The following is a 27,437-nucleotide window of genomic DNA, read 5'->3' as shown; positions in this document are numbered from 1 at the left end:
TGAAAACAGCTTGGTATAGGCACAAAAAACAGAGATGTTGACCAATGGAATTCAATAGAAGACCCAGATTTTAACCCACAAACCTATGAACACCTGATTTTTGACAAAGGAGCTAAACGTAGTTAAAAGTATACAATGGAAGAAAGAAAGCATCTTCAACAAATGGTGCTGGCATAACTGGGTGTCAATCTGCAGAAGACAGAAAATAGATCCATATTTATCACCATGCACAAAACTCAAGTCCAAATGGATTAAAGACCTCAATATCAATCTGAACACACTGAACCTGATAGAAGAGAACGTGGGAAGTACTCTATAACACATGGGCACAGGAGACCACTTCATACATAAAACACCAGTAGCACAGACAATAAGGGCCACATTGAATAAATGGGACCTCCTAAAACTGAGAAGCTTCTGTAAAGCAAAGGACACTGTCATTAAGACAAAAAGGCAACCTACGGACTGGGAAAAGATCTTCACCAACCACACAACAGACAAAGGTCTGATCTCCAAAATATATAAAGAACTCTAGTAACTAGACTTTAAAATGCTAATTAACCCAATTAAAAAATGGGGCATTGAACTGCACAGAGATTTCTCAACAGAAGAACTTCAAATGGCCAAAAGACACTTAAGGTCATGCTCAACCTCCCTAGCTATCAGGGAAATGCAAATCAAAACAACTTTGAGATACCATCTTACACCTGTCAGAATGGCTAAAATCAAAAAACACCAATGACAGGTTTTGCTGGAGAGGATGTGGAGTAAGGGGAACACTCATCCATTGCTGGTGGGAATGCAAACTTGTGCAACCATGTTGGAAATCAGTGTGGCGGTTTCTCAGGAAATTCGGGATCAACCTATCCCAGGATCCAGTAATACCATTCTTGGGCAGCATTATTTGTAATAGCCAGAACCTGGAAACAACCTAGATGCCCCTCAATGGAAGAATGGATAAAGAAAATGTGGAATATGTACGTATTAGAGTACTACTCAGTGGTTAAAAAACAACATCTTGAATTTTGCACGCAAATGGATGGAAATAGAAAACCCTATCCTGAGTGAAGTAACTCAGACCCAAAAAGATGAATATGGTATGTACTCACTCATTAATTGGTTTCTAGCAATAAATAAAGGACATTGAGCCTATAATTCGTGACCGTAGAGAAGCTATATAAGAAGGTGAACCCAAAGAAAAATATATAGTTATCCTCCTGGATATTGGAAGGAGACAAGATTGCCAGGCAAAAATTGGAAACGTTGGGGTGGGGGTGAGGTAGGGGTAAGGGGAGATGGGGAGAAAAAAGTGAGAAGGAGAGGATGGGGAGAGCTTGGGGGAATGAGACAGTTGGGATGGAGGAAGGGTGGATATGGGAGCAGGGAAGTATATATCTTAAATAAGGGAGCCATTTTAGGGTTGGCAAGAGTCTTGACTCTAGAGGGGTTCCCAGGTGTCCATGGAGATGTTCCCAGCTAGTTCCTTGGGCAGCTGAGGAGAGGGAGCCTGAAATGGCCCTATCCTATAGCCATACTGATGAATACCTTGCATATCACCATAGAACCTTCATCTGGTGATGGATGAAGCTAGAGACAGAGACCCACATTGGAGCACTGGACTGAGATCCCTAGGTCCAAATGAGGAGCAGAAGGAAGGAGAACATGAGCAAGGAAGTCAGGAGTGCGAGGGGTGCGCCCACCCACTGAGACAGTGGGGCTAATCTAATGAAAGCTCAGCAAGGCCAGCTGGTCCGGGACTGATATAGCATGTGAACAAACCAGACTCTCTGAACGTGGCAGTAAAGGAAGGATGACTGAAAAGTCAAGGACAATGGCACTGGGTTTTGATCCTACTGCATGTACTGGCTTTGTGGGAGCCTAATCTGTTTGGATGCTCACCTTCCTAGATCTGGATGGGGGTGGGGATCTTGGACTTCCTACAGGGCAGGGAACCATGACTTCTCTTTGGACTGGAGAGGGAGGAGGAGAGGGGAAGGAGAAGGAAATGGGAGGAGGTGGAAACTTTTAATTAAAAATTAGTAAATTAAAAAAAGAACAGTGAAAACTCACTCTTCTGTGAAATACAATATTTTTAATGCCAGCAACAAATCCAAGCTCTTAAAAATACTATTTAGTTTGAAGAAAACCTATCTATTGGCTATAGTCAACCTATAGGGCTCCCAACATGATCACCTTCAGGTGCAGAAGAGCTTAAAACCCAGACCGAAGAAACTAAAGTAGGGAAAATAATGACCCTTTGAAAAAGATGGTAGGAATCCAGGAAGACACTGGCAGTACCCATGCAAGTAGAGGCCAGCTTCCAAGATTCACCAGCTCACCATGCCTAACAGCAGGTTCCTCCGTGTGGCTGATCAGATCCATGTCACCTGGATATAGCTAATGACCCTGGCTGCTGTGCTGGGCTAACCTTGTGACCTTGACTTAAATATGGGCTAAGTGAGATTTTGTTCCTAGAGATTTTCTAAATGGTTATATCCTAAGGGAAAAATCATGGTGACATCTGGCTGCTGGTCTCTGAGAGTTTAACTGGGACACCTTCACTGCTGAGATTGACAAAATTGTAGACCTGCAAGCCAGGTTTCTATACTTATCTAGCTGGACCTGTGCACATGCCAGGAAGACGCAGCCTTCAGCAAAAACCCAACCTGACCATCCATATCCATGGAGAAGCTGTCACCTGGACCAGTCTCCATACCCTCCTAATGGCATCTCCCCATACTAACAAGGAGCCAAGCTTAAGCAGCACACCCTGGTGATCTACATGTGCAGGCTTTGTACACAGTGTGCAGACTCTGTGACTTTCCACATGCCAACTCTTCATGGGAACTTCTAGGACTGAGAGGATTCCTATGCCCAAGGCCAGAGCCCTAAATCCATCTCAATCAAAATGTTTATTGGGACATATATGTCTATTCTACATAATCAGAGCCACTTTTGTCTCTATAATAGTATCGAATTCATGTACAAAGCATGCTCATTGACTCATGAAACTTCATTTACTCCAATGCCAGCCTGAATCTAGAAACCCACACCTCAGCTTGCCCACAACCTCTGGTCCTCAACTCCCCTCGGCTCCCCTCCCCTCGCCAACACCTCCAGCCTCCTAACCTCCCCTAGCATTCACTTCTACTTGCCCGCACCTCCCTTTGCCCTCCCCTCACCCATACCTCCCTCCCTGGCCTTCCCTTCCCTTCCCCCTCACTTCTGCTTGCCAGGACCCCCCCCCCCCTTACTCATACAACCACTTGCCTGCACCTCCACTCACCCTCCCCTCCATTTGCCCCCACTCCACTTGCCCTCCTCCACTGCACTCGCCCCCCTCCACTCATAGATGCTCACAGACGCTAGAGCTCCTGTCCTAACTGGAAGCATCATCCTCCCATTTCTGCCTCAAAAGACTTCCTCATTGCTCCTCTTCCTCCAAAGTGAGTAAACTGTACCACCTGTCAGCCACTCATTCTCAAAACTGGAAGAGGGTAAAGTACAGAGTTTTCCCTTCACTAACAAAGCCTTTAAAGCCCACTGTGTCCATTTCCCCTTCTAGCACCACCTGTTTGCCTCCATCCCATCCCAGACTTTCAGTCTCAGCTGTCATCATCCATCTGGATGTCTGCACCAGCATGAGAGTCCTGTGACATTACATCCCCAACGCAAGCAAAGAACTGCAATAAATAAAAATCTAATCATGTAGCTTCCCCAAGCTCCCCCCCCCCATTAACTCTTCAATGGATTTTCCCATGCCCTTCCGATGAATCGATTCTTCCACAAGGCCCAGTGGCCTGTCCAGCATATCCACACTGTTAATATATTATATATATACACTACCTCCCTGTTAATTAATTAGCAGTCACAACTATCAGAACTGCTCCATGATGCTCACAATCAAGTAAACCTGAGACAGTCACCCAACAGTGTACCATGCCTGTGTCATTTACCACACTTCACGCCACCACATATCATCTCACATAGTCACAACAAGGTTAGCCCAGTGCTGTTGTGGGACCATGGCCTGGATTCTGTCAATTATATTTTAAATAAACGCTGATTGGCCAGTAGCCAGGCAAGAAGTGTAGGCAGGATAGCCACACAGGAAGAAGAGGCGGGTCAATAAGAAATGGAGAATTCTGGGAAGTAGGAAGCCCAATCTTCTACAATCGTGACCAGCCACAGAAGAAGCAAGATGTGACTGCCTGGCTGAAAAAGGGACTGAACCAAGTGATTAACACAGATAAGAATAATGGGCTAATGTAAATTATGAGAGTTAATAAGAAGCCTGAGCTAATTGGCCAATCAGTTTATAGTTAATGTAGATCTCTGTGTATTCTTTGGGACTTAACGATTGCGGGAAACAGGCAGAACAGAAAACCTCAGACAACACAGCACAGTATTTTTATGGAATAGACCATAGTCGCACTAACTATTGACACAACTGGCTGCTTTTTAAATCTTATGTTGGGGCAGCTGGCCCAATCCCTGCGTTCAGGGGCGTGGCTGCCCCAGGGGAGTAGGATACCCTTAAAAAGGATCGGGGCGCCGGAAGGAGCCCTGTTTTTCTATCCCCCGCGTTACCTTCTGCTTCGCTGGACCCTTGGTTCTGTAAGTTCCCTTATTTCCCCTTTTATTAAAACTGATTTATTATAAAAGGACTATTTTGGTTATTTCCAAACCCCTCCGACGGCTGGTACACGCCGGTACACTTGGCGCCCAACGTGGGGCAGAACCCCGGGGACAGTAGCCACCGGAGACCACCTGTACCCCACAGTCTGCTGCAGTCGGCAGATTTCTACTCGCAATTCATAGGCGGGCTGAACCGGCTCAATTCTAATTCACCTGATTGAGCCGGAGCACGCACTTTTTTTTTTTATTTCCACGTCTCCATACAGAGACAGCCCTCTGCTGCACCAGGCCTGCTGCTTTGCTCAGCCCAGGAGCTGTTTGCCCGTGTGTGCTTAGGCCACCTTGCAGGCCGCTCCGCACCTCCGCACCGCGGGACCAGACAAAACTGCGCTCGCTCCTGCCCTGCGGTGTCACTGGGCGCGCTGCTCCTGCCCTCCTGCATCTCCGTGCGCGTCCCAGTAGCCACCAACGTGCTCAGCCCCGTCCAGCCACCGGCCGTTGGGAACTGGTTATTATGACGTCATGTTTTTGTAGCGCTAATATTTGGCCTGTTTTTTGGTACCAATTGCACAGAACACTTTTGAATAGTGCACATTTTTGACAACATTCTGGCCGGATTTCCTCAAAATATTCAGAGGCTAGACACATTTTTCCTAGATGAAATGTTACCCTGGGTGTTTTACCATCATTTGCTTTCACAGGACCCCCTGAGAAGAAAAGTCGCCCCTATGTCAGCTGGAAGCAATCTTAGATGACGACGCCCCCCCTCCCAACAAAGTTTACCCTCAGGTTTAGGGACACTAATTGCTGGCTGGTATAGGGTTGTCGGGTTGTGGAAGGCTTTATATGGACTCAGGGGTATAAATTATGTATATATATATATATTTATATCAAAAAAAGGGGGGAGGGATTAACTGGTGATCTGAAGGAATAATTGACTTTTGTGAGTTATTGTTTTTTGAAAAACTATATGAGTGTTGATTCTTGTATATTGATATATTGAACATTGTATGAGAGTATGATACTACCTCTGTTTAAAACAATTGTTATATTGACATTGTTTACTATATTACAATGTACATCTCTACCTCTGATATTATTTATGTAGTGACATTGTTTACTATATTGCAATGTACATTTCTACCTCAGATATTATTTATGTAATGACCCTGTTTACATTTGGAAATCATTGTCTTCATTTATTGCACAGTTGTCTATTCTATTAGTCATACAGTTAGATAAGTGTTGAGAATTATATGTTGGTCATATTTATATTTAGGATAATCAGGTTTTTTAGACACATAGAGGTTGTATTTAGTATAGATAGCATAATCTTCGACCTCTTTGAAGAGCTGTAAAACATGGCCTTTAATCTAACCTAGAGTTTTGTAATTATGAGACACAATCACTCCTGGCAACAATGCTCTACTCTCGAGAGAACGTTGAGCACCAAAGACACTCCACAGGGAGTTTGTCTTCTACTTGGCAGAACTGGCCTTGGGGCAAAGAAAAGCCCATACCTCCATTACTGACTAAACTACGAAATATCCATAAGTGGATAAAACAGAATTGTCTTATCTTGCCAAGACAGGATAAGATAGTTCTACTAAAGGTTCCTTGCCGTTGTATAATGGTATGTCAGGTTTTTTCAGGCCTCAGCCAAAGTTGGTTGCCTCAACATTGCTATCAAGATTTCGTGTGGTTGCCCAGGTAGTCAATTGTCTCTGTCTTCTGTTTCTCGTTTGTGCTTCCTGGTTGCTTTGGTAATATTACTTTCCTTCTCAGATCTTTGATGGGGTTGAAGATTAGATAATGGTAGCTACCTTCTACATTATTTAGACTTCCCAAAGTAGAGTGATTAGTAAAATTTTTTGTTATATGCTCCTTGCCTGAGATTGTTTACTTCTTGTAATTTTATATGATCTGTTCCCGTTGTATATAGTTGTATTTGGTTTCTGAATCTGCCTTATTTAGACAAAAGGGGGAGATGTTGGGGCAGCTGGCCCAATCCCTGCGTTCAGGGGCGTGGCTGCCCCAGGGGAGTAGGATACCCTTAAAAAGGATCGGGGCGCCGGAAGGAGCCCTGTTTTTCTATCCCCCGCGTTACCTTCTGCTTCGCTGGACCCTTGGTTCTGTAAGTTCCCTTATTTCCCCTTTTATTAAAACTGATTGATTATAAAAGGACTATTTTGGTTATTTCCAAACCCCTCCGACCGCTGGTACACGCCGGTACATGCCAGTACAATCTTAATCTGTTTAATTCATCAATTAAACTCTAAGACAGATATGTAAGTATTGGGGTGGAGGTGCACAGCAAGTGAAGGCTGAATACAGTCAGGTTTGTCTTGCTTCAGTGAACACCTACTTAACATGAGAGGCTTCTCTTGGACCCTTCACACTGATTTTGTAAACAGTAACAAGAAACCACTGTTTGCCCCATCCAGTCCTGACTCTTCTCTTCGTGCCTTCCACTCTTTCCACCGTCAGCTAGATAAGCTTTGGTTTTAGCAATGCAAGCCCCCTTTACAAAGCCTTTTTCCCCTCCTTTGTTCCTAGTCACCACTACTAAGAATTCTCCTTTTTTCCCCTATGGCTACTCAGACATTCTATTCTAGCCTAATCCATTCCTTCGGCTCCTTAACCCAAATTTAGCTTATAGAACTTATTAGTTCTCAAAGAAAGACAACCCTATATGCGTTCCAAGAACTTCACTGTCAACACAAAAAGAGATCATGGAATACAAAAATGACTTACATAGAATTTCTAGATGTGGTAGTTCTTCACTGTTCATAGATGCTACCTAGCAGAGGAAGACAGGAAAAAAACCAAAAATCAAAAAACAAATCAAACAAACAAACAAACAAAAACACCTTCTCTTCCTGACAATGTGGTCAAGAAAAACTGAATCGCAAAGGGATAGATGGGGCTAATAACTCATTTCCTGAACCAAGGTCCAGATACAACACTTCTATTTCATACAACAAAACTAAGAAAAGGGGGCCAATTTCTGACCTCCATGCATGTATGCATACATACACCAAAGTTAAAATTTAAAAAAATGCCTCTAAACGATGAGCCAAAAATAAAAAACTGAAAAGGAACCTAAAAAATGTTCCAGTAATCACAATAAATACAGTTCTCTGAAAACCTGAAGTGAGAGGGTACTGAAATATGGAGACCATGACCACAGGCTCACTCAGTACTAACTCGGTCCTCTCAAGGAAAGAATCCCAGAAGGTGTGCTCTGCTGATGTCCCAAGCCCAAACTGAAAACCAAGTTGCAGACCTGGGGCACAAAAACCTAAACAGCTAGGCAGGCTGACATACCCTGTAAACTCTCTGCACTTGGGGAGAGGGTGGTAGGGACATCAGGAGTTCAAAGCCAGCCTCTGCCACACAGTGAGTCTGTGCCAGCCTGGGCTTTAACTAGCTAAAAAATGTGGTGGGACATACCATTCCACAGGGCACTGAGTGGCTGAGAAAAGAAATCACAGGCAGAACCCTCTGGAGGAGAAAATTCACTCAGGGACAGTGTCATCCAATTCTATACAGGTGTGGCTCTTCAGCACCAATGTTAGCAGTGTGTCTCCACTGTCTTAACTCTACCTCCCACTTAGAGACAACAAATAAGATAAGACAATCAAAATGTCACAAGATAATTTCAACTTCTTCTTAACAGGTTTTGTCAAAAGTTTGGCTGCAGGATATAGTGGTCATTAGAGTAGGCCTAACAGCCCTACTGCCCATCCATTTCTCTGACACAGCACCACACAGTTTATTCACAATGCACTGAAGAACTCTGTATTTGATCTACAATGCTCTTTGTTCTATAATGCTGCTTAATTTCAGCCTGTAGCCAACATTAAAAACCATGATGGGAAACAGATCACACAAAATTCACTAGCAGTTGTTGTGGGGACATCACCACTTACTTACTTGTGGAAAGAACCACCAGAGCAATTTCCCTCTGCTAGGACCAAGCAAAACTAGGTTTCTCCTGAATCCATGGCTTGCTTTACCTCATGGGTAATACGAACCTCAGGTCCATAGGGCTGCTTTGGTCTACCAGGTCTACCAGGAAGCTGCAGCCAAGCTAAACACTAGACTTAGGGTCTCAGGGCCCCTTTCTAACATGAACTTGTCTAGTGACCACCTCTCGCGGGCACTACTATCTTGTTTCTGTTTCTCTCATGCCCAGTTTTCTATCTTGCTATCTAAATACACTCCAGGAAGGTAGCCCACTCTAGAGAAGAACAATGACAAATCGGCGGAGGGGGGGCGGGGGAGGAAAGCTAGGTTCTCTCCCTCTCCAGATGAGGAGACCTGAGCTTCCCAGGGAGCAGATCCAGACCTGTCCTTGTCTTCCAGAGCCAGAGTCAACTCCAGGTCCTGCTCCTGCATCTTCTTCATCGCAGTGAGCTTGCTTTCCAAGCTGAGGCGAAACGCCTTCTCTGTTTCCGTCTCTGCAAAGGCCTTCTCCAGTTCTGCTTGGGCGGCTTTCACATCCTATAGTTAAATTAAATGCATTTGATGCAATTTTTCAATACAATTGGGAACATTTTGAAAGGAAATTGGATTAAAATATAAATATTTATGACTTTTTCTCCGACACATTTCCCCTCCCTGAATGTACTATACATGGAAAGAATGTGTAATAAATATATTTGCCAGCCATTTTTCCCTCTTGTATCAGAAGAGTAATGGGCACTTCCAATGGAAAAGAGTCAACTCTACAAGAACTGTACTTTTGGTTTTGAAAAATCAGAGCAATATTTACAGCTTCAATGAGAACAAGAAGAAATGCGCTTCTCAATACTAAACATGCATAAGTCCCAGAGTCACCCTAATCTCCATGCAAATTCATCCCACAGCCCACCGCCCCCCACTATTTCTTTTTAAGATAATGACTACACATTTCTAAAATGCATTTCTGTATCTCCAAGGTGATTTAAGTGGTGAAAAGCTCTATGCTTTTCCTGAGTGCTCAGAGAAGCCACCATGGAAATTATCTTCTAAATCATTTAGACCATGTGTCTGTTGGGGGAAGGCTCTGGTGCTCACGCAAGTGACCTGGAACAGGCCTGACTCTCCACCCACACAGACCACTGCCTCAAGATCACACCGCAAACATAAAAGTCAAGTAGAACTGGGTTCAAAGTGCAGCTCTCCTATGATGCTTGCTGTGTGACTTTGGACAGTCATTTGATCTCTGAGCCCCGGTTCTTCTTCCAGAAGACAGGATACCCAACATTCCATCAAGGAGCTGCTGGGAGACTGCCAACACCTGGCACCCAGAAGCTAAAGCCTGGCTTCTCTTCCCCTGCCCTTTCCTACTATCTATTTAAGAGGCTTGTCTGTCACTCCGTATTTCTTAGGCAGCAAACAATGATGCCTGTTATTTGCTGAGTGTCTACTAAATGCCAGGCTCTGAGCAAGAAGTCTTACATCACATTTGATCTTGACCTAACCCCAAAGTGTTGTGGACAGAGACAACAGAATGTTAGAGCATAAAATGTGGCCAGATCACCTGACCTTTACCACCTGTGTGACCTTCAGCAAATGACTTGGCCACTCTGTGCTTAATATTTCAGTATGTTTAAAAAAGAGAGAAAGCTCCCAAGGTCCTGATGAGGAGCAGAGGGAGAGAGAACATGAGAAAGAAAGTCAGGACCGTGAGGGAACCTCCAGCTGGCGACAGATGGGGAAGGTGACTGAGCCCCACATTGGAGCACTGGACTGAGCTCCCAAGGTCCCGATGAGGAGCAGAAGGAGCGAGAACATGAGGGAGAAAGTCAGGAACGAGAGGGGTGCGTTCACTCATGGAGACGGTGGGACAGAACTAATGGGAGATCACCAACTCCAGTTGGAATGGGACTGATGGATCATGCGACCAAACCTGTCTCTCTGAGTGTGGCCAACAGCGGGGGCTGACTGAGAGGCAAAGGACAATGGCTCTGGGCTCTGATTCTTCTTCATGGACGGGCTCTGTGGGAGCCTTCTCAGCTTGGTCGATCACCTTCCTGGACCTGGGGGGAGTTGGGAGGACCTTGGTCTTAGCATAGAGTGGGGAACCCTGATGGCTCCTTGGCCTTGAGAGGGAGGGAGGGGAGGTATGGGTGGAGGGGAGGGGAGGGAAGGGGGAGAAGGAGGGGAGAGAAAGGGGAGAAGGAGGGGAGGGAGGGGGGAGGAGGAGGGAAGGAGATGGAAATTTTTAAATATAAAAAAAAATAAACCATGAGGAAAAAAAAAAAAAGAGAGAAAAAGAGAGAGAGAAGGAGAAATGGAAGTAGTTAGCACATAGGTTTCTCAGAAGGATAGTTAAGCACACAGGTGAGGCTTAGCAGGGGAACTCTGCCTCTGGGGAGGTCTCATAGCTTAGTATGTGTTCTTGTTACTGGAGCAAGCGATACAAGCTGGTGCTTCTATGTTCAATTCACACAGGCAGATGCTTCACCCAATGGGATAAATGCAGCAAGCTACAAAGCAGGAGCACTGGGAAGTACTCATGGGACAAACAAAGTGCTGCATCAAGAGGTGACAACTTTCTCAAGTGTCTTGATTAAAGGTGTGGTGGGTGGTGGTTGTGGTGACTTGAATAAGAATGCCCCACCCCCAACATCCCAATACTGTAGGCTCACAGATCTGAATGCTTGGTAACCAGGGAAAGGCACTACTGGAGACAGGGCTTTGTAGGATTTGGTGTGCTGTCACTAGAAGAAGCCTATTACTGGGGGTGAGCTTTGAGGTTTCAAATGTTCAAGCCGGGACCAGTATCTCTCTCTACCTGCCTTTCCAGATGTATAACACTCAACTACCTCTCCAGCACCATGTCCACTTTCATTCTTCCATGCTTCCTGCTATGATGATAATGGACTGAACCTTTGAACTGTAAACCAGTCCCAATCGAATGTTTTCCTTTATAAGAGATTTTGTGGTCAAGACGGGTGGTGGTGGTGCATGCCTTTAATCCCAGCACTGGGGAGGCAGAGGCAGAGGCAGAAGGATCTCTGTGAGTTTCAGGCCAGCCTGATCTACAAGAGCTATTTCCAGAACAGGCTCCAAGCTACAGAGAAACCCTGTCTCACAAAACCAAAAAGAGTTGTTGTGGTCATGGTGTCTTTTACAGCAAAAGAAATGCTCAGACAGTAGTATGTGCTTATAATTATTGTATTTGAGAAGCTGAAACAGGAGGATTGCAAGTTTGAGACCAAACTCTCTACCTAGCAAGTCCTGCCTCAAAAATAAATACATACCATAATAATTATTAACATATAGATCAGCCCAATCTAAATTCTGAAAGGCTCAAAATAGAAAACTTTCTGATTATCAACGTCTCAAAAGTAGAAAATGTCACACCCGACCTCATGTGATGGGTTGTAGTCAAACACAGCCAAGTTAAAATATTGCCCAAAATTCCCTAATTACATATATAATGCATATGTGAAATATAAGTGAATTCTGTGTCTAGTCTTGGAGCCCATCCCTAAGACATCTCATTAGTTATGTAAAAATGTTCAATAATAATAATAATAATAATAAACACAATCATAATCCACTTCCAGATCCAAGCCCTTCAGGAAAGGGCTACTCAAACTGTGGTTCTTAACACCAGCTTAAAATAGAGGAACACTGCCTGTGGTCCCATCCTTAAGCGGATGTTCCCAATTGGAGTCACAGCAGCTGCTGACAGAAGGAAGGGCACAGGAAGCTGTGGGGTCCACTAGAGAAGAGCAGTCACTCAGTTCTGCAAGATCCTGGACAGAGGCTGGCGACAGACAGGACAAAAGCCGGACTGGCAGGCAACAGTCGAGCAGCAGCAATCTGAGTGCGGCTTGCTCAGGGCTACACTCCTTCAGTGGGGCTCAGCAACCACCTGGGCCAGTTAGTACTTCTCTCTGTACCTCAGGGTCCTCACAGGAAGGAGACAACCGGGTAGTTGTACGTTACAGGGGCAGAGTGCCTACAATGAGGCCAGACCCAGAGGACACCCTATAACTGCTGTGGAGAGGTGATGCTCATGGAGAAAGGAGGCCACCACACCCTCCCCAGGACTGACCTGTAGGTAGAGGTCCCTCGGCATCTCCAGACTTACTTCTTCTAGAAGATGTATCCTTTTTGTCAGGAGGTCTTCCACCTGCTGCACCTTCCTCCTTGCATCTTCTTTCACGCGCTGGACTTCAGAACCTCCCCCTTTGGTGAGATTCTCCACTGCTTTGCTGTAGAGAGGCAAAGGGCAGGCTGAGTCTGGGGCCTGTCTGATGACAACTTCCCCAGACCCAAAAGAGAAGGGGTGTTTGTCAGTCGTTCCTCCCATTTGCCTGAGCTAAGTTTCCTTTAAAAAAAAATAATACTTAGAATTCAGAAACAAGGGGGGTTACTTATCCCACAGGATATAATTAACATTTTAACACACAGCCTTTCAGGGCTCTACCTCCCCACACAGAACCATGTAGTGTATACTAGTGAACTAACCTGTACAGTGAATCACTAACTATGCTGAGAACACGCTTTAGAAAGTCAGTAAACATAAATCTGCATCATCATTTTAACGACTGTATCACTATATGGAACATACTTTATGAAGTCAATCTCTAAGCGGCTTCTGATGTACACATGTGACTAACACCAAGATCTAAGAAGAGGTGCCCGGTACTGAGAAAGTGCTCACTAAACATCAGTGTTGTGGCTTAATGGTTTCTAGGGACACACACTAGAAAGGGAATCTCTGAGCCCAAGGGTAAGCACACAATTAATACTCCTGATGGCAGGGGCCAATTTTCCTGCTAGTACTCTTACACCACAGGTATAGAAGGTGGTACAGGAACCAATGGGCAAAGAAGCAGCATGCAACAAACAGATCTGTGAGGTTAGCATTTGCATGCCACACCTCGCACCAGCCGGAGGGCAAACGTTTTAAGTATGCCAAAATGGATCCAGCACACACTACGACTTAGGGTGTGAAGAGGGACTTGGGTGCAAGCACCCTGCACCTGGTACTGTGGTATTAAATGCCCAGGGCACTGGGCTGTGGCCTTAGAATGTTCTCTCTGTGGGACAATCAGGCAGGCATGACACTAAACCAGACACTGGGCCATGAACAATGATGCAGAAAGGAAGGTGCTGAGGTGCTGGCTGCAGCTGCAAGACTTCAGTCCTCACTGCATCCTCAATGGCTGCAGTCTCCAGAAGGAAAACTGAGGAAATGGCTCCACCTAAAGCTCAGAAAAGCTCTCAGAAAAATGACAGCAGAAAAATTAAACAAAACTCCTTGCCACTCAGTAGCTCACTCGACTCCAGGAGTATATAAGTTTCCCTAACCCAAAGTCGTGTAACCAGATGCTCACACTGGACCACGTGAACCATTCACCCAGAACAGGGCACCCAAAGGGCTATCCTGGCTCTCCAAGCTCCCACAGAAATCACCTGCAAGTAGAGCCCTTATTTATAGAGTTTTCCTTTCAGCAAGGCTTCAGAAAGCCATCACAATATCACATTAATAGAATTCAGTGTGAATAACTGAAAGGAGGAGTACCGGCTCGGGCTGGACAGATCTGCTTCTAAATTCTCACTCTATCCCAACCCCAGTGTGGCTCTGGGTAAATTTTCTAGCCTCAGTAAATTAGTTGTTACACCTCAGTCTCCACATGTGACAAATGAGATGATTACCTCTTGGAACTAATGGGCTACCACAGGGGTCCTCTGCAGGTTCCCCCTCCCACCCTGCTGTGAGGCCTCTCCTGTGAGGCCAGGACAGCACAAACCCTGCTGTGCTGCTGAGAGGCCTCCTGTCACCCCTCAGCTGGACTCTGAGCTCAGAACAGATCAGCCCCTGCCAGAACCTAGGCCAACATGCTCACTTCCTGATCACTGCCCTAAGTGTCCTCAGCCCCCACTCACTCAGCTCACTTCTGGGACCAGGGCCCTCTCCAGTTCACAGTGACTCGCTGTCATTTCCATCACTCCTCAAGGGGCATTAGCGATGACAAGAACTGTGGACTGCCTCCTCTCTTTCCCAAGCTGTAGACAAAGATTTTTACCTTTTTTGTATGTCTGAATGTGTGCTCGCACACATGTGTATGGAGGACAAAGGGTGACACTGTCTTCCATTGCTCTCAACCTTATTATTATTCTTTTTAAACAGGGTGTATCACTGACCCCGTAACTCCTTAAACATCAGCCCCATCTCCCCTGCCACCCCACCCCAGGTTACAAACACCTTTCCCAGATTTGACATGGGCGCTGGGAATCCAAACTCAGGGCCCTGTACTTCCACATCTAACACTTAGCCCACTTAGCACCCCTCCAGCTCCTACACAGCTGTTTCTGGTCCTGAATTCCTTCTACCTGGGTGCCCAGGATATTTTAGCCATGGGGCTTTATGGCGCCCTGTATGGCCCCTGCCCTCTGCTGCACTCTGGACTCCCTTCCATCAGCCCAGATCTAATCTTGCCATTTCACTGCCTGAATCACATATGCTGTCAAGAGCCTGTACAATTTTGAACAACTACTAGCATTATTCACTTTGTTTGTGTTTTAGTTATACCAATAAAATAAATTCACAATAATAAATGTTCCAACGTTTCATTTATCATCTTTGTATTTTACAGTTACTGTAGCAATAGAATTTATACTCAGCAGTATGGTACAATTTGCCTCTGCTAATGGAATTATTATTTTTTTGTTTGTGTTTTAAAGCTACAGAGATAAAATTTAGTCTCAACAATACGACTGCTTTTGTGTTTAATGCCCCCTTATTGTAACTGATACACAGAACAATGGAAAACCAGCACATAAATATGTTTACTTCGCATCAAGACAGAGTGGGCTCAGGAGCTGCACCAGAGCCAACTTGCCACAATTCTGGGGCAAACTCTGGGCACATTCTGGGGTGTCCACTTGTCACACAAGCCTCCAGCACACCTCCACAACACCCCACTTGCTCATAGTGTGCCTCAGCGGAGCCTATGGCTATGGGGTTGGGATGTGAGCCAGTGTCCCTGCAGAGCTTCATTGTATGGTGCTAGTAATTCTGTGGAGTCAGCCGGTCTACAGGTAGGCACTCAATAAATATTTAAATAAATTACCTTATTAATAGATATAGTAGGTTTCTAACTTCTAAGCATTAAAACCCAACAATCCCCTTTAAACAACATACTACAAGAGTCCCTAGGACACAAAACAGGCTTAAACAAGTTACTAGCCGAAACCCTCCCTCTGCCTCCCAGCCTTACCAACTAGAACCCCCTCTACTCCTAGGCATTTTCACCAGTGAAAACGAATAAGCTCCCAAAACACAACACAGGTGGCTTGACTCTCACAAACACTGCTAGGGAAAGAAGCTAGACACAAAGGAAGACCTATTGTATGACTCCATTTATATAAAGTTCAAAAATAGGCAGAACAAGGTCTTTGTGTTGAGAGTAGTGGGTGTCCTGGGAAAAGGGAGAGGCTGTGAGAACATGAAGGCCAGGGGGCTTTCTGGAAGCTTGGTGATGCTTCCTTTCTGGCTCAGATGGGGGTCTCACATATGTGCTTGCTTCATACAAATCCATCACACTTTGCCCTTAAGTCCTGTACATCTTCCTATAACTACAATACTTTAAAAACAGTTGACAAACAATTAAAAACTACAAGGCCCATGGAGCCTCAGAAGCCAGTCAGAAAACAAGTGGCTTAGAGAGGCAGCTGGTTGTGCTCCACTGCCCAGCCCAACACCCACCCTTGGGACCCGATGGCCAAGCTCTTGGTTGACAGGTACTCACGAGGCACTGATGAGCAACTGATCTCTCTCCTGGAGCTTCTGCTTCAGACTTTCCACTTCCACCTTGAGTTCAATGTTCTTCCAGAGTGGTAAGGTAAGAAAAGACACAGTGTAAGGTGCAGGAACAGCAAGCACTGATGGTGGCCAAGCTACTTCTGTCCTGGACTGACTATGCCACACTTGCAATAGCAGATGTTACACTCAAAAGCCTCATTAGCCCTGAGGCACAGAAAAAGGGAATTAGTAAGGACAGGTGGTCTCAAGAGAAAGCCCTGGATTCCTTAGTACTTGGAACAATGATGTAAATGTTCCAGTGTCTAACAGTCAGATCGTTCAAACACCTAGGCACAAATGTCACACAAGCGGGGCTGATGTAAAGATTGCTTGCCCTCCACCAGGCAAATTTACAGTCTGCTTTTCCTGTTCGAAGGCAATAACTCCTAGCTGTTTACAATCACACATGTGGTTGTTGCAGGAGGAGAGTGCTACAGACTGAACAAAAATAAAATAAGACTTGTGAATGAATAAATGGGAGGCCTCAGTATGGCCTGTCTCATTTCCGTGTGAGATTTCAGGACACTCACAAAAAGCCCCAGCTTATGTGGGAAGCCATCTCTAAGGGATATCACAGTGTCATTAACCTTTTTTCCCTGAAGGGACTGGAACAAAGGAAGTCACACATGGCCCTGGGCTCACAACTGACGCACATGAGAACACAAAGACAGAATTTTTGGCAGGTGGCAGTCAGTGGGAGGCAACAGGCTCTGACTTTGCCCCAAATGCAGTCAAGAGAGTATGTACAAAGCAGTCATGTCCTGGAGACTAGCATAATGCATTCAGAGAAGTGATAGCAAATCGAGATTTCCCTGAATTCTCACTCGTATTTTTTTAATAATGCATGCGGATTTTACATTTTCTTCTACCACATTTGTATTTTTTAAAATAATAACACTTTTATAAAATTTACAATCCAAAAGACATGTCTCCCTTTTTCCTGCCTAGTGGCTCTGGGGAGAGGAGCACGCACAGTCAAGAGTGCAGCCCACACTGAAGGACACAGGCCTCTTCACAGTGGACACTCCTGTATTTACTTCACAGACCCCTGAGTGCTAGTGACGGTTGTAGCATAAAGGACGCTGAAGTCAACAAGACAGACCCTGAGAATAATGCAGCCAGCAGGATGACCCTGTGCCTGTCCTTAGAGACACATCCAGGGTATGAGAAAGCAGAGCTGAGACTGTCAGATCCCATACTGTCAAGAGAGGACCAAGGTGTCCAAGGTGCCCACTGTGACGGGAGGACTGGAGAACCAAATACACACTGAAAGAAGCCTGTACTTCTTTGCCAGACAGAAACGCAAGCCTGCCCATGAGGCAGAATTTCTCTCTAGAACAACTGTCCCTTTCCATGACAGACAAGACCTGGAGTGGAGGGGCACAATATCTCCCTGTGTGCCTCTGTGAGAAACACCCACAAACCTTGGGTTCCTCCACCAGCTCCCACAGGGCAGAGCAGGTGTGGGCGCTGACAGAGTGTTCTGAGAGCATGGCCTGTGCCTGACCCGATGGCTAGCTAGCATGCCTATGCTCCCCACAGTATCTCAAGTTTTAAGTGTTTGTGTAAGACGACAGCCATTTCCAAGCCAAGAGTCAGAATGCCTTCAAAGCACTAAATGGACTATTATAGAGTTAGAAAAGAAAGCCTAAAACAGCTCTTAAACTACTGTTGGGAAAGACATCCAAGAAATCATTAAATGAAAACCGCAAAATGCCAAACAGAACATGCTGGTACAGAACTTTATGTTCTACGTGAAACTACTCCTCCGCACAGGACATCAATAATACTAGTTAAATCCAGGGTCCGGGGACCAGATTAGAACGTCCTTTTAGGACACATCCTTTATATCCTTAAAATTCAGAATCTGAACCACACACTACACAAAAGCTTGGTGAGGGAGATCCTAAGAGCAGGCCGTTCAGTCAGTGAAAAGGAGAAATCATACACGGAAGCAGGCAGGTCAGGCTCAAAATCCACTTTGTATCATCAGGACAGTAGGCAAGTGACTGACATTCCCGGGGCCTGTTTCCTCAGTGAACACTGTCTCAACTTTGAGAATCACAGCAAAATGACCAATATGTAAGAGCCCCAAAGACCTGTGAACCCAGTGGGCAGCAGTTTGACAGCCTGCCACCTGAAGTCTTGAGAGGCCTGATCACCATGCACAGTGTGCTCTACTGGTTCCCCTTGAAATTCTGATTGCATCACCACTGCATGCTGAAAAGGACTGTCCTCTTTGTCTTTCTACTCCCACACTGTAGGAAGAAACTGCGGCTGCAGGGGAAAGGAAGCATTTCAGCTCCTGAAAGGGCTCAGAAAGGCAGTCAGATTTCTCTTCAGGAAAACCTATGCAGGCTTTCAACTCCCATCCCTCCTGCCAGGGGGAGCTTCTTTCCCCCTTTCAAAAGTTTTCCCCAGTACAAACTTCAGAAGAAAAAAGACGGGGTAATTCCTAGGCCAGGGGCTAATCTACCAGCAAAAGCTAAGAAATAGGCAGCTATGTACTGTCTGGCCTCCTGTGAAGAACATCAAATTCTTTCAACTTTCAGAAACAAAGTTTGCTTACAGACCAAGACCTGCAGGTTAAGACTTCAAATGGGAAAAGACATTTCCTGACAGTTTTAAGCAAGCACACAGGGCTACAGGAGTCAAAGTGCAGAAAATCTGACCAACCTAACTCTGGGTAAGCAAAGTCTATAAGCCAATGATGGTGACTGCTCAGCACTGACCACATGCTGGAGCCATTTGCCCATCAGCCCACTGCACCCGTCACCCCATTTACACCTGTCACCCCACTGCACCCGTCACCCCACTGCACCCGTCACTCCACTGCACCCATCACCCCACTGTACCCATCACCCCATTTACACCCGTCACCCCACTGCACCCGTCACCCCACTGCACTCATCATCCCACTGCACCCATCACCCCACTGTACCCATCACCCCATTTACACCCATCACCCCATGCACCTGTCACTCTGGTTTCATCCAAACAGCCCCATGACAGCCACTTCACTGCAGAAGGATGCCCAGAGAGAGGGGTGACTGGCTAAAAGTCACTTACCCCAGTGGTTGGTAACACTACCATTCAGTTACAAAGCTAATCTACTGATCCACTGTCTGTTTCCAAATAATAAGTAATTATAAAACAACAACTGAGATCAAGACTGTGAGTCAGAAGTCTGATGACAAAACAATTTAAAAACTTCAGTTGTCTGAGGGTTGTTCTAGCTTCATGTTGCTCCCCCAAATCAATCCAAATTGAATGACAGCAGCCATTAATGCTAACTCTAAGAACAAATACCAGTCAGATGTTTTCTGGGAAAACCTGTGAGCAAGGACACAAGGGATAGCAGTCAGAAGTGACTACTCACTGTCTTGGAGATGACATTTGTGGGCCCAGGTGTTTCTGTGCCCACTAGGGTTGGGAGGAAAGTGGCTGAGACCATGTCTGTGACTCAGTGCTCCCTGCCTGGGTAGGCGGTATTATTTGGTTTACTAGGCGTGCACAAGCAGGGGAGCATGGTGGATTTCTGCCGCCATACAGAGATGTTTCCAGGCTGTCCTGTGCTCTGCGTGGCAAATTTGGCTGTAACTCAAATAAAGAGTTTATGTGCTGCACGCTCATTCTTTGGGTTGGACTGCTGAGCGCAGCTCCTGCCAGGTGGCCCCAGAGCTAACAGAAATGGTAAGTCCAACATTTTGAATTGGAAAGAGGCGGAGCCAACATCCAAAGAAGCTGCAACCAAAGAAGCTGCAACCAAGCTGCTTAGCATTTTAAATGCTAGTCAAGACAGTAGAGAATTAAGCACAATGCAATAAGACAGATTCAGACAGAAAAGACCTCTAAATAGGTCACAGTGTTAGATAAACATACGTAGGCTTGAGAGAGAAAAGAAATAGAGTATAGAGAGTCAAAAATAAAGTTAATGCTTTAAAAAAGGGTAAAATCTTTAAAGAGAGAGTATAGTCATAGATTAAAAAAATAAGCCATGTAAAATGGAAAATTCACAGAGTCTGAATTATGTTTATTGTGTTTTCTTTAAATTTTTTGACTGTGAAGGAGCTAATTACAGAGAGATGTTTCATTGTATTTGCTGCTAAGCCAATCCAGTGTGTATATCATAAAGGTATCTTGACTCCAGAATTAGGGTGTAAGGAAATGATGCTTTGGAAAAGAGGTTCTTCTTTTGTTTTCACAGAGGATGAGACTCTGTAGATTGCTTCTAGATCAACATGATATGACAGACCATGCCCTCCTGAAAAGTTGCCGTAAACACCCTCAAAAACTTACTTTGCTCAATTGCTGACTGAGAAGAACCTAGCACACAGGATACACCATGAAAGACCTGATTAACAGCGCCCCCATACAGCACAAAGCAGTCTGAAGAAAAAAATTGTGCCCACATACCAAATACTGTTTATAAATGTTTTTCTTTTACATTTAAAGGGGGATATGATATACAGATGAATTATTCACATTGGTATAAATCTTTGTTTATTGATATAAAATTAAGGTCAATATTGTTATATGTATATGTATTTCTAATCTTGATTAAGGTATTGTGATTGTGTAGTTCATTTAAAATGTAATATATAATTAAGAAGTATAGGTTAATGAATAATCATCGATAATAGTCAAGCTTGTAGTCATGTTAGATTTTCTAGATATATAGAGATATATATTTCAGTTAGATAGGCATTCTTCATATCTTTCAAAGACTACAAAATATAGCATTTAAAATGTTTTAATAACTGAGGGCTTTTCATGACAATGAGACACGTCTGCTCCTGGCAGTACCAATCTACTTCAAGAGGAGGATGGGCACTGAAGAGGCTCCTTATGGAGTTGGTTAGCCATTAGGGCAAGAAACTGTTCTTGAATGGACTGTTGCATAAACTGGACACAAAGAATCCGCAGAGAGAGGACTGCTGAACTTGCCTAAAGGTGAGATGACCTTTCTGAGTTCCTGATTCATGAGTCTGAGAGACATTCTGCAGGATACAGAAAAAAGTAACTTAACTATCTGAATTTTTCTGCTTCATGGAAATGTCTGCTGGATACTATGGGCCTGTAGGTTGAAGATGGGTGCACCAACGATACAAAAAAACTTTGGGTGACTGTCCAGGCAGAGAGATGTCTCTGTAATTTCTAGAGTTTTGGAAGCTGCTTACAATGTACTTCCTGTTTACTTAGGTAATACTATATCCTTCTGGAATCTTTGATAGAGTTGAAGAATGAATATAGTTTTTCTTTGTTATAATAATAGACAAAATAAATATAAATATGGTAATTGCAGTCCTTGTTTGTTCTTGTTTGATACCTCTTTTGTTATATGTGATTTTACTATGTTAAAGCTTTCCTTTTTGTTTAAACAGAAAAGGTGAAATGATGTAGGAGGTTCTTCTGTCTATGTGTAGCTTTCATATTGGTTAATAAAGAAACTACCTTGGTCTTTTGATAGGACAGCACTTAGGTAGGCAGAGTAGACAGACAAAAAGCAGGCCTGCTCCTCTTACAAAGGAGAAACATGGGATAGCAAGAGACGTAAAATGAATCTACAATGATAGTTACCTGGTGCGAAGGAAAAGTGGGTGGCACTGGGAATATCAACTCCTCTGGGGTGGTAAAAACACTCTTTCTATCATTCATTGATAATGACTGCCTGTGGCATTTAGTTTTTGTTAATTCACTGAATTATTCACACATGTGTAGCATGTGTCTTATGTAGTCTTAAAGAGTTTTAAATGCATGTATCTTAAAGAACTTTAAAGAGTTCTTAAAATCAAATAATAGGTGGATAATTTAAATTACTTAAGCCAAGAGTTTATGATTAAGTAAATCATGGTTTGTCCACTCAGTAGAGTATTGCAAAGATGTAAGAGAGAAAGAACAGTTTGTGTACTTAAATGAAGTTATGTCCAAGATGTATTGTTAAACAGAAACATTATGACATATAATATTATACAGGACAGACTACTGACTGTATAAAAGAGGAGACAGTAAAATGGGAAAAGGAGAGATGATGAAAAGGTACAACATTCCAGTCAGACCCAGGATCTATTTCTTTATTTCTAATGTAAGAATAATAAAATCAATTCCATGGGTTTCTGTGAGGATAAAGTAAACACATCTAACTATATAAATATGTGAAACCTGGGTAGTACATTCTTGTAATTATTCAGAAGGTGAATGATGGAGGATGGTAAGGACAGCCTGGACTATTACCCTAACTTCAGAAATAAAGAAAGACTATCTACTCTCAGAATTGCTCTTCAACACTGCATTTAAAGTCCTGAACAGTGCAATAAAGTGCACAAGTGTGCACACACACTTACGCATATGCAAAATTTAAGGTACTCACATTAGATAGAAAAGAGAGCTGAAAGAATCCACAAAATGTTTCCAGCACATAAAAGTAACTTTGGCAAGGTCAGCATGCAAATACCCATTGTATTTCAAAAGAGTAGCAAAAATGACGATAAATTGAACATTTTAAGAAGCAGCTGCAATAGATCAAAAAATGAAAGCCTTCAGTATTAATAAGACACATAACTGTGTACTTAAAAATACAAAGCATTGGTGGCACCTCCACAACCAATGGAAGTGATTTTCTTGGAAGTGAAATTCCCGGATTAGAAGACTCTACTTAACAAAGTACCAATTCTCTTGAAATTTACTTAAAGATTTAACACAAATTCTATTAAAATACTAGCAGGATTTTTGTAAACACAGGCAAGCTGATTATCAAGTTTACTTGAAATAATGAAGAGCCAGATGAATTGAAACCATCTTGAAAGAGGATAATGTAATGTGAAGGTTGGAAATACTGAAATGAACCCTTCCAAACGTGGTCAGGTGAGTTCTGTCATGTGAGTGATAAGCAATCAAAGGAAAAAGCAAGTTGGGAGTTGCTTCAGAAGCTTAGGGTGTCTGCCTCCAAGGCTGTGAACCTGTTTGATCCTTAGAACCTACACAGTAGAAGGAAAAAGCCATCAAAATGTCCTCTGATCACCTCACATGCACTGAGCTGCAAACTGCCCATGCACACACGATAAACAAACAAACAAACAAACAAACAAACAAACAAATAGATTAATGAATGAAAAGGAGAAAGGATAGTCTTCCTTTCAACAAATGGTTGGAATTGGATATCCTTTTAGGAACAACTCACCTTGACCTAAATTACATCTTAAATAAAAGTTGATTTAAATTAACTAGCAGATCTAAATGTAACACATACAATAAGATTTTTTAAGAAAAAGACATATAAAACAAGAACAAGGCAAACAGTTCTTTAGATATAACACCAAAGGCATGATCTATAACAGAAAAAAAAATCAATACACTGGGTTTCATTAAAATTAAATACTTGCTCCGAAAAACAGTGTTAAGAGAATGAAAAGACAGCTGCACTCTGGGAAAAAAAATATCTGCATATCACATATCTACAGAGGAATTATATCCAGAATACATAATAGCTCTCCAAATATAACTGTAAGAAAACAACCAAAAACCCAATTTTTCTTGGGGAAAAAAAGGCAAAAGACTCAAGTAGAAAGTACACAGCAGAAGATATGCAGATGGTAAATAGGCACACACAAAAAATCATTTCCACATCTTTAGCTTTTAGGGAAATATAAAACTATAATGAGAAGCACATCTATTGTAAGGGCTAAAACTACATTTTAATTGACAATAGCAAATGCAGAAGAAAATGAGAAGCAAGCAGAATTCTCTTTCTGTGGGATGCAAAAGGGAATGGCCACATCAATTAAGAGTTGGGCAGTTTCTGACCAAAACCTACCTTTACTAAACTTATCAATGACTCTGCAATTTTACTCCTACTCACTCTAAAGAATGAAACCTATGCTCACACAGAAACCTCAACACAGAGTTACTGCAATTGATTTCTAAGCATCAGAAGCTGGGAAGAAGTCACCAGCCCTTCCAAACCCTAATGGACAGTCACCAATACTCAGAAACAGCAGTCACAGCTATGAGACGCCTGCCATGAATGTATTACAAGGACATGCCACCAGAGAAAAAGCCTGTCCCAAACATTACAATAACACATGCTTCCATGTATGTGATATTCCCAGTCCAGTCGGAGTTGGTGAGCTACCATTAGCTTAAGCAAACTGTCTCAGTGGATGACTCCTTATGGTCTTGAATTCCTTGCTTATATTCTCATTCCCTCCACCCTTCAACTGGATCTTGAGAGTTCAGTTCAGTGCTCCAATGTGGGTCATTGCCTCTGTTCCTGTCTGTTGTTGGATGAAGGTTCTATGGTGATATTTAAGATAATCATCAGTCTGAATACTAAGTTCAGTTCAGACAGCCTCTCCTCTGTTGCTTAGGGTCTCAGATGGGTTCATCCCTGTGGGTTCTTGGGCATTTTTCTAGAGCCAGGTTTCCTGCTAACTCCATAATGGCTCCCTCAATCAAGATATCTCTTTCCTTGCTCTCATATCTGTACTTCCTCCATCTTGACCATCCCATTCCCTCAAGTTCTCCTCCACACCCTTTCTCCCCTCCACTACCCCCTGCCTCCCTGCTCCCAAATTTTTGTCTGATTCTAATTTCCAGGTGGGTCTATATATGTTTTTCTTTGGGTTCACCTTATTATTACTTAGTTTCTCTAGGATCCTGAGCTATAGGCTCGCTGCCCTTTGTTTATGACTAGTATCCACTTATGAGTGAATACATACCAAATTCATTTTTTTGGGTCTGGGTTACCTCACTCAGGATTTTGTTTTCTAATTCCATCCATTTGTATGCAAAAATCAAGATGTCATATTTTTTACTGCTGAGTAGTACTCTAATGTGTAGATTGCCACACTTTCTTTATCTATTCTTTAGTTGAGGGGCATCTAAGGTTGTTTCCAGGTTCTGGCTATTATGAAAAAATGCTGCTATGAACATAGTTGAACAAATGCTCTTGTAGTATGATTGAGCAACTTTTGGATATATTCCCAAAAGTGGAATTGCTGGATCCTGAGGTAGGTTGACTCCCAGTTTTCTGAGAAACCACGACACTGATTTCCATAGTGGTTGCACAAGTTTGCATTCCCACCAACAATGGATGAGTGTTCCCCCTGCTCCACAACCTCTCCAGCATAAGCTATCATTAGTGTTTTTGATCTTAGCCATTCTGACAGGTGTAAGATGGTACCTCAAGGTTGTTTTGAATTGCATTTCCCTGATAGCTAAGGACAAAGAACATGTCCTTAAGTATCTTTTGGTCATTTGAAATTCTTCTAATGAGAATTTTCTGTTTAGTTCAGTACACCACTTTTTAATTGGGTTATTTAGAATTTTAATGTCTAATTTCTTATATATTTCTTATAATTTCTATATATTTTGTCCTTTGTCTGATGTGGGGTCGGTGAAGATTTTTTCCCAATCAGTAGGCTGCCTTTTTGTCTTATTGACTGTGTCCTTTGCTTTATAGAAGCTTCTCAGCTTCAGGAGGTCCCATTTATTTATTGTTGCTCTTATTGTCTGTGCTACTGGGGTTAGGACGTGGTCTCCTGTGCCCATGCATTGAAGGTTACTTCCCACTTTCACCTCTACCAGGTTCAGTGTGGTTGGATTTTTATTGAGGTCTTTAATCCATTTGGACTTGACTTTTGTGCATGGTGACAGGTATCGATCTATTTTCATTTTTCTACAAGTTGACCTCCAGTTATACCAGCACCATTTGTTGAAGATGCTTTCTTTTTTCCATTGTATCCTTTTTGCTTCTTTGTCAAAAATCAGGTGTTCAAAGGTGTGTGAATTAATATCCGGGTCTTCAATTTGATTCCACTGGTCAACGTCTCTGTTTTTATGCCAATACCAAGCTATTTTCATCAACGTAGCTCTGTAATAGAGCTTGAAGTCGGGGACGGTAATGCCTCCAGCAGTTCATTTATTATACAGGATTGTTTTGGCTATCCTAGGTTTCTTGTTTTTCCATATGAAGTTGAGTATTGTTCTTTCAAGGTCTGTGAAGAATTGTGTTGGAATTTTGCTGGGGACTGCATTGAATCTATAGATTGCCTCTGGTAAGATTGCCATTTTTACTATGTTGATCCTTCCTATCCAAGAACATGGGAGATCTTTCCATTTTCCGGTATCTTCTTCAATTTCTCTCTTCAAAGACACAAAGTACTTGTCAATTAGGTCTTTCATGTCCTCTGTTAGTGTTACCCCATGATATTTTATGTGATTTGTGGCTATTGTGAAAGATGATGTTTCTTTGATTTCTCTCTCAGCTTCTTTATCTTTTGTGGACAGGAGGGCTACTGATTTTTTTGAGTTGATCTTATATCCTGCCACTTCACTGAAGGTGTTTGTCAGCTGTAGGAGTTCTCTGGGAGAATTTTTGGGGTCACTTATATGCACTATCATATCATCTGCAAATGATGAAAGTTTAACTTCTTCCTTTGTGATTTGAATTCCCTTGATCTCCTTATGTTGCCTTATTGCTATTGCTAAAACTTCAAGAACTATGTTGAAGAGATATGGAGAGAGCAGACAGCCTTGTCTCGATCCTGATTTTAGTGGAATCGCTTTGAGTTTCTCTCCATTTAATTTGAGGTTAGCTGTTAGCTTGCTATATATTGCTTTCATTATATTTAGAGATGATCCTTGTATCCCTAATTTCTCCAAGACCTTTATCATTAAGGGATGTTGAATTTTGTCAAATGCCTTTTCTGCATCCAGTGAAATGATCTTATGTTTTTTTTTTCTTTCATTTTATTTATATGGTGGGTTATACTGATTGATTTTCGTATGTTGAACCAGCCCTGCATCTCTGGGATGAAGCCTACCTGATCATAAGGGATGATTTTTTTTGATGTGTTCTTGGATTTGGTTTGCCAGAATTTTTTTTGAGAATTTTTGCATCCATGTTCATGAGTGAAATTGGTCTGTAATTCTCTTTCTTGCTTGAGTCTTTGTGTGGTTTTGGTTCAGGGTACCTGTAGCTTCA

The 27,437-nt window shown here is 43.1% G+C and overlaps 1 protein-coding gene across 4 annotated transcripts in view; it reads right to left on the bottom strand.

The window, feature by feature from the left end:
- LOC119816741 (CDK5 regulatory subunit-associated protein 2-like) overlaps positions 1-27,437 on the bottom strand; it is a 96,040-nt gene that overhangs the window by 42,074 nt on the left and 26,529 nt on the right. For 2 of the 4 annotated variants that reach the window (XM_038333662.1, XM_038333663.1), the window contains exons 4-6: positions 16,401-16,477; positions 12,695-12,854; positions 8,990-9,144 (exon numbers count right to left, since the gene is read on the bottom strand). In XM_038333662.1, the coding sequence (XP_038189590.1) occupies positions 8,990-9,144; positions 12,695-12,854; positions 16,401-16,477 (392 nt within the window). Of the gene's footprint in view, positions 1-8,989; positions 9,145-12,694; positions 12,971-16,400; positions 16,478-27,437 lie in introns of all 4 variants that reach the window. The other 2 variants (XM_038333664.1, XM_038333665.2) reach the window with 2 other exon arrangements.

This window comes from Arvicola amphibius, chromosome 6 (genome assembly GCF_903992535.2).
Source record: "Arvicola amphibius chromosome 6, mArvAmp1.2, whole genome shotgun sequence".
In the NCBI taxonomy this organism is placed as follows: domain Eukaryota; kingdom Metazoa; phylum Chordata; class Mammalia; order Rodentia; family Cricetidae; genus Arvicola; species Arvicola amphibius.
This window is presented reverse-complemented; position numbering and strand designations above follow the sequence as displayed.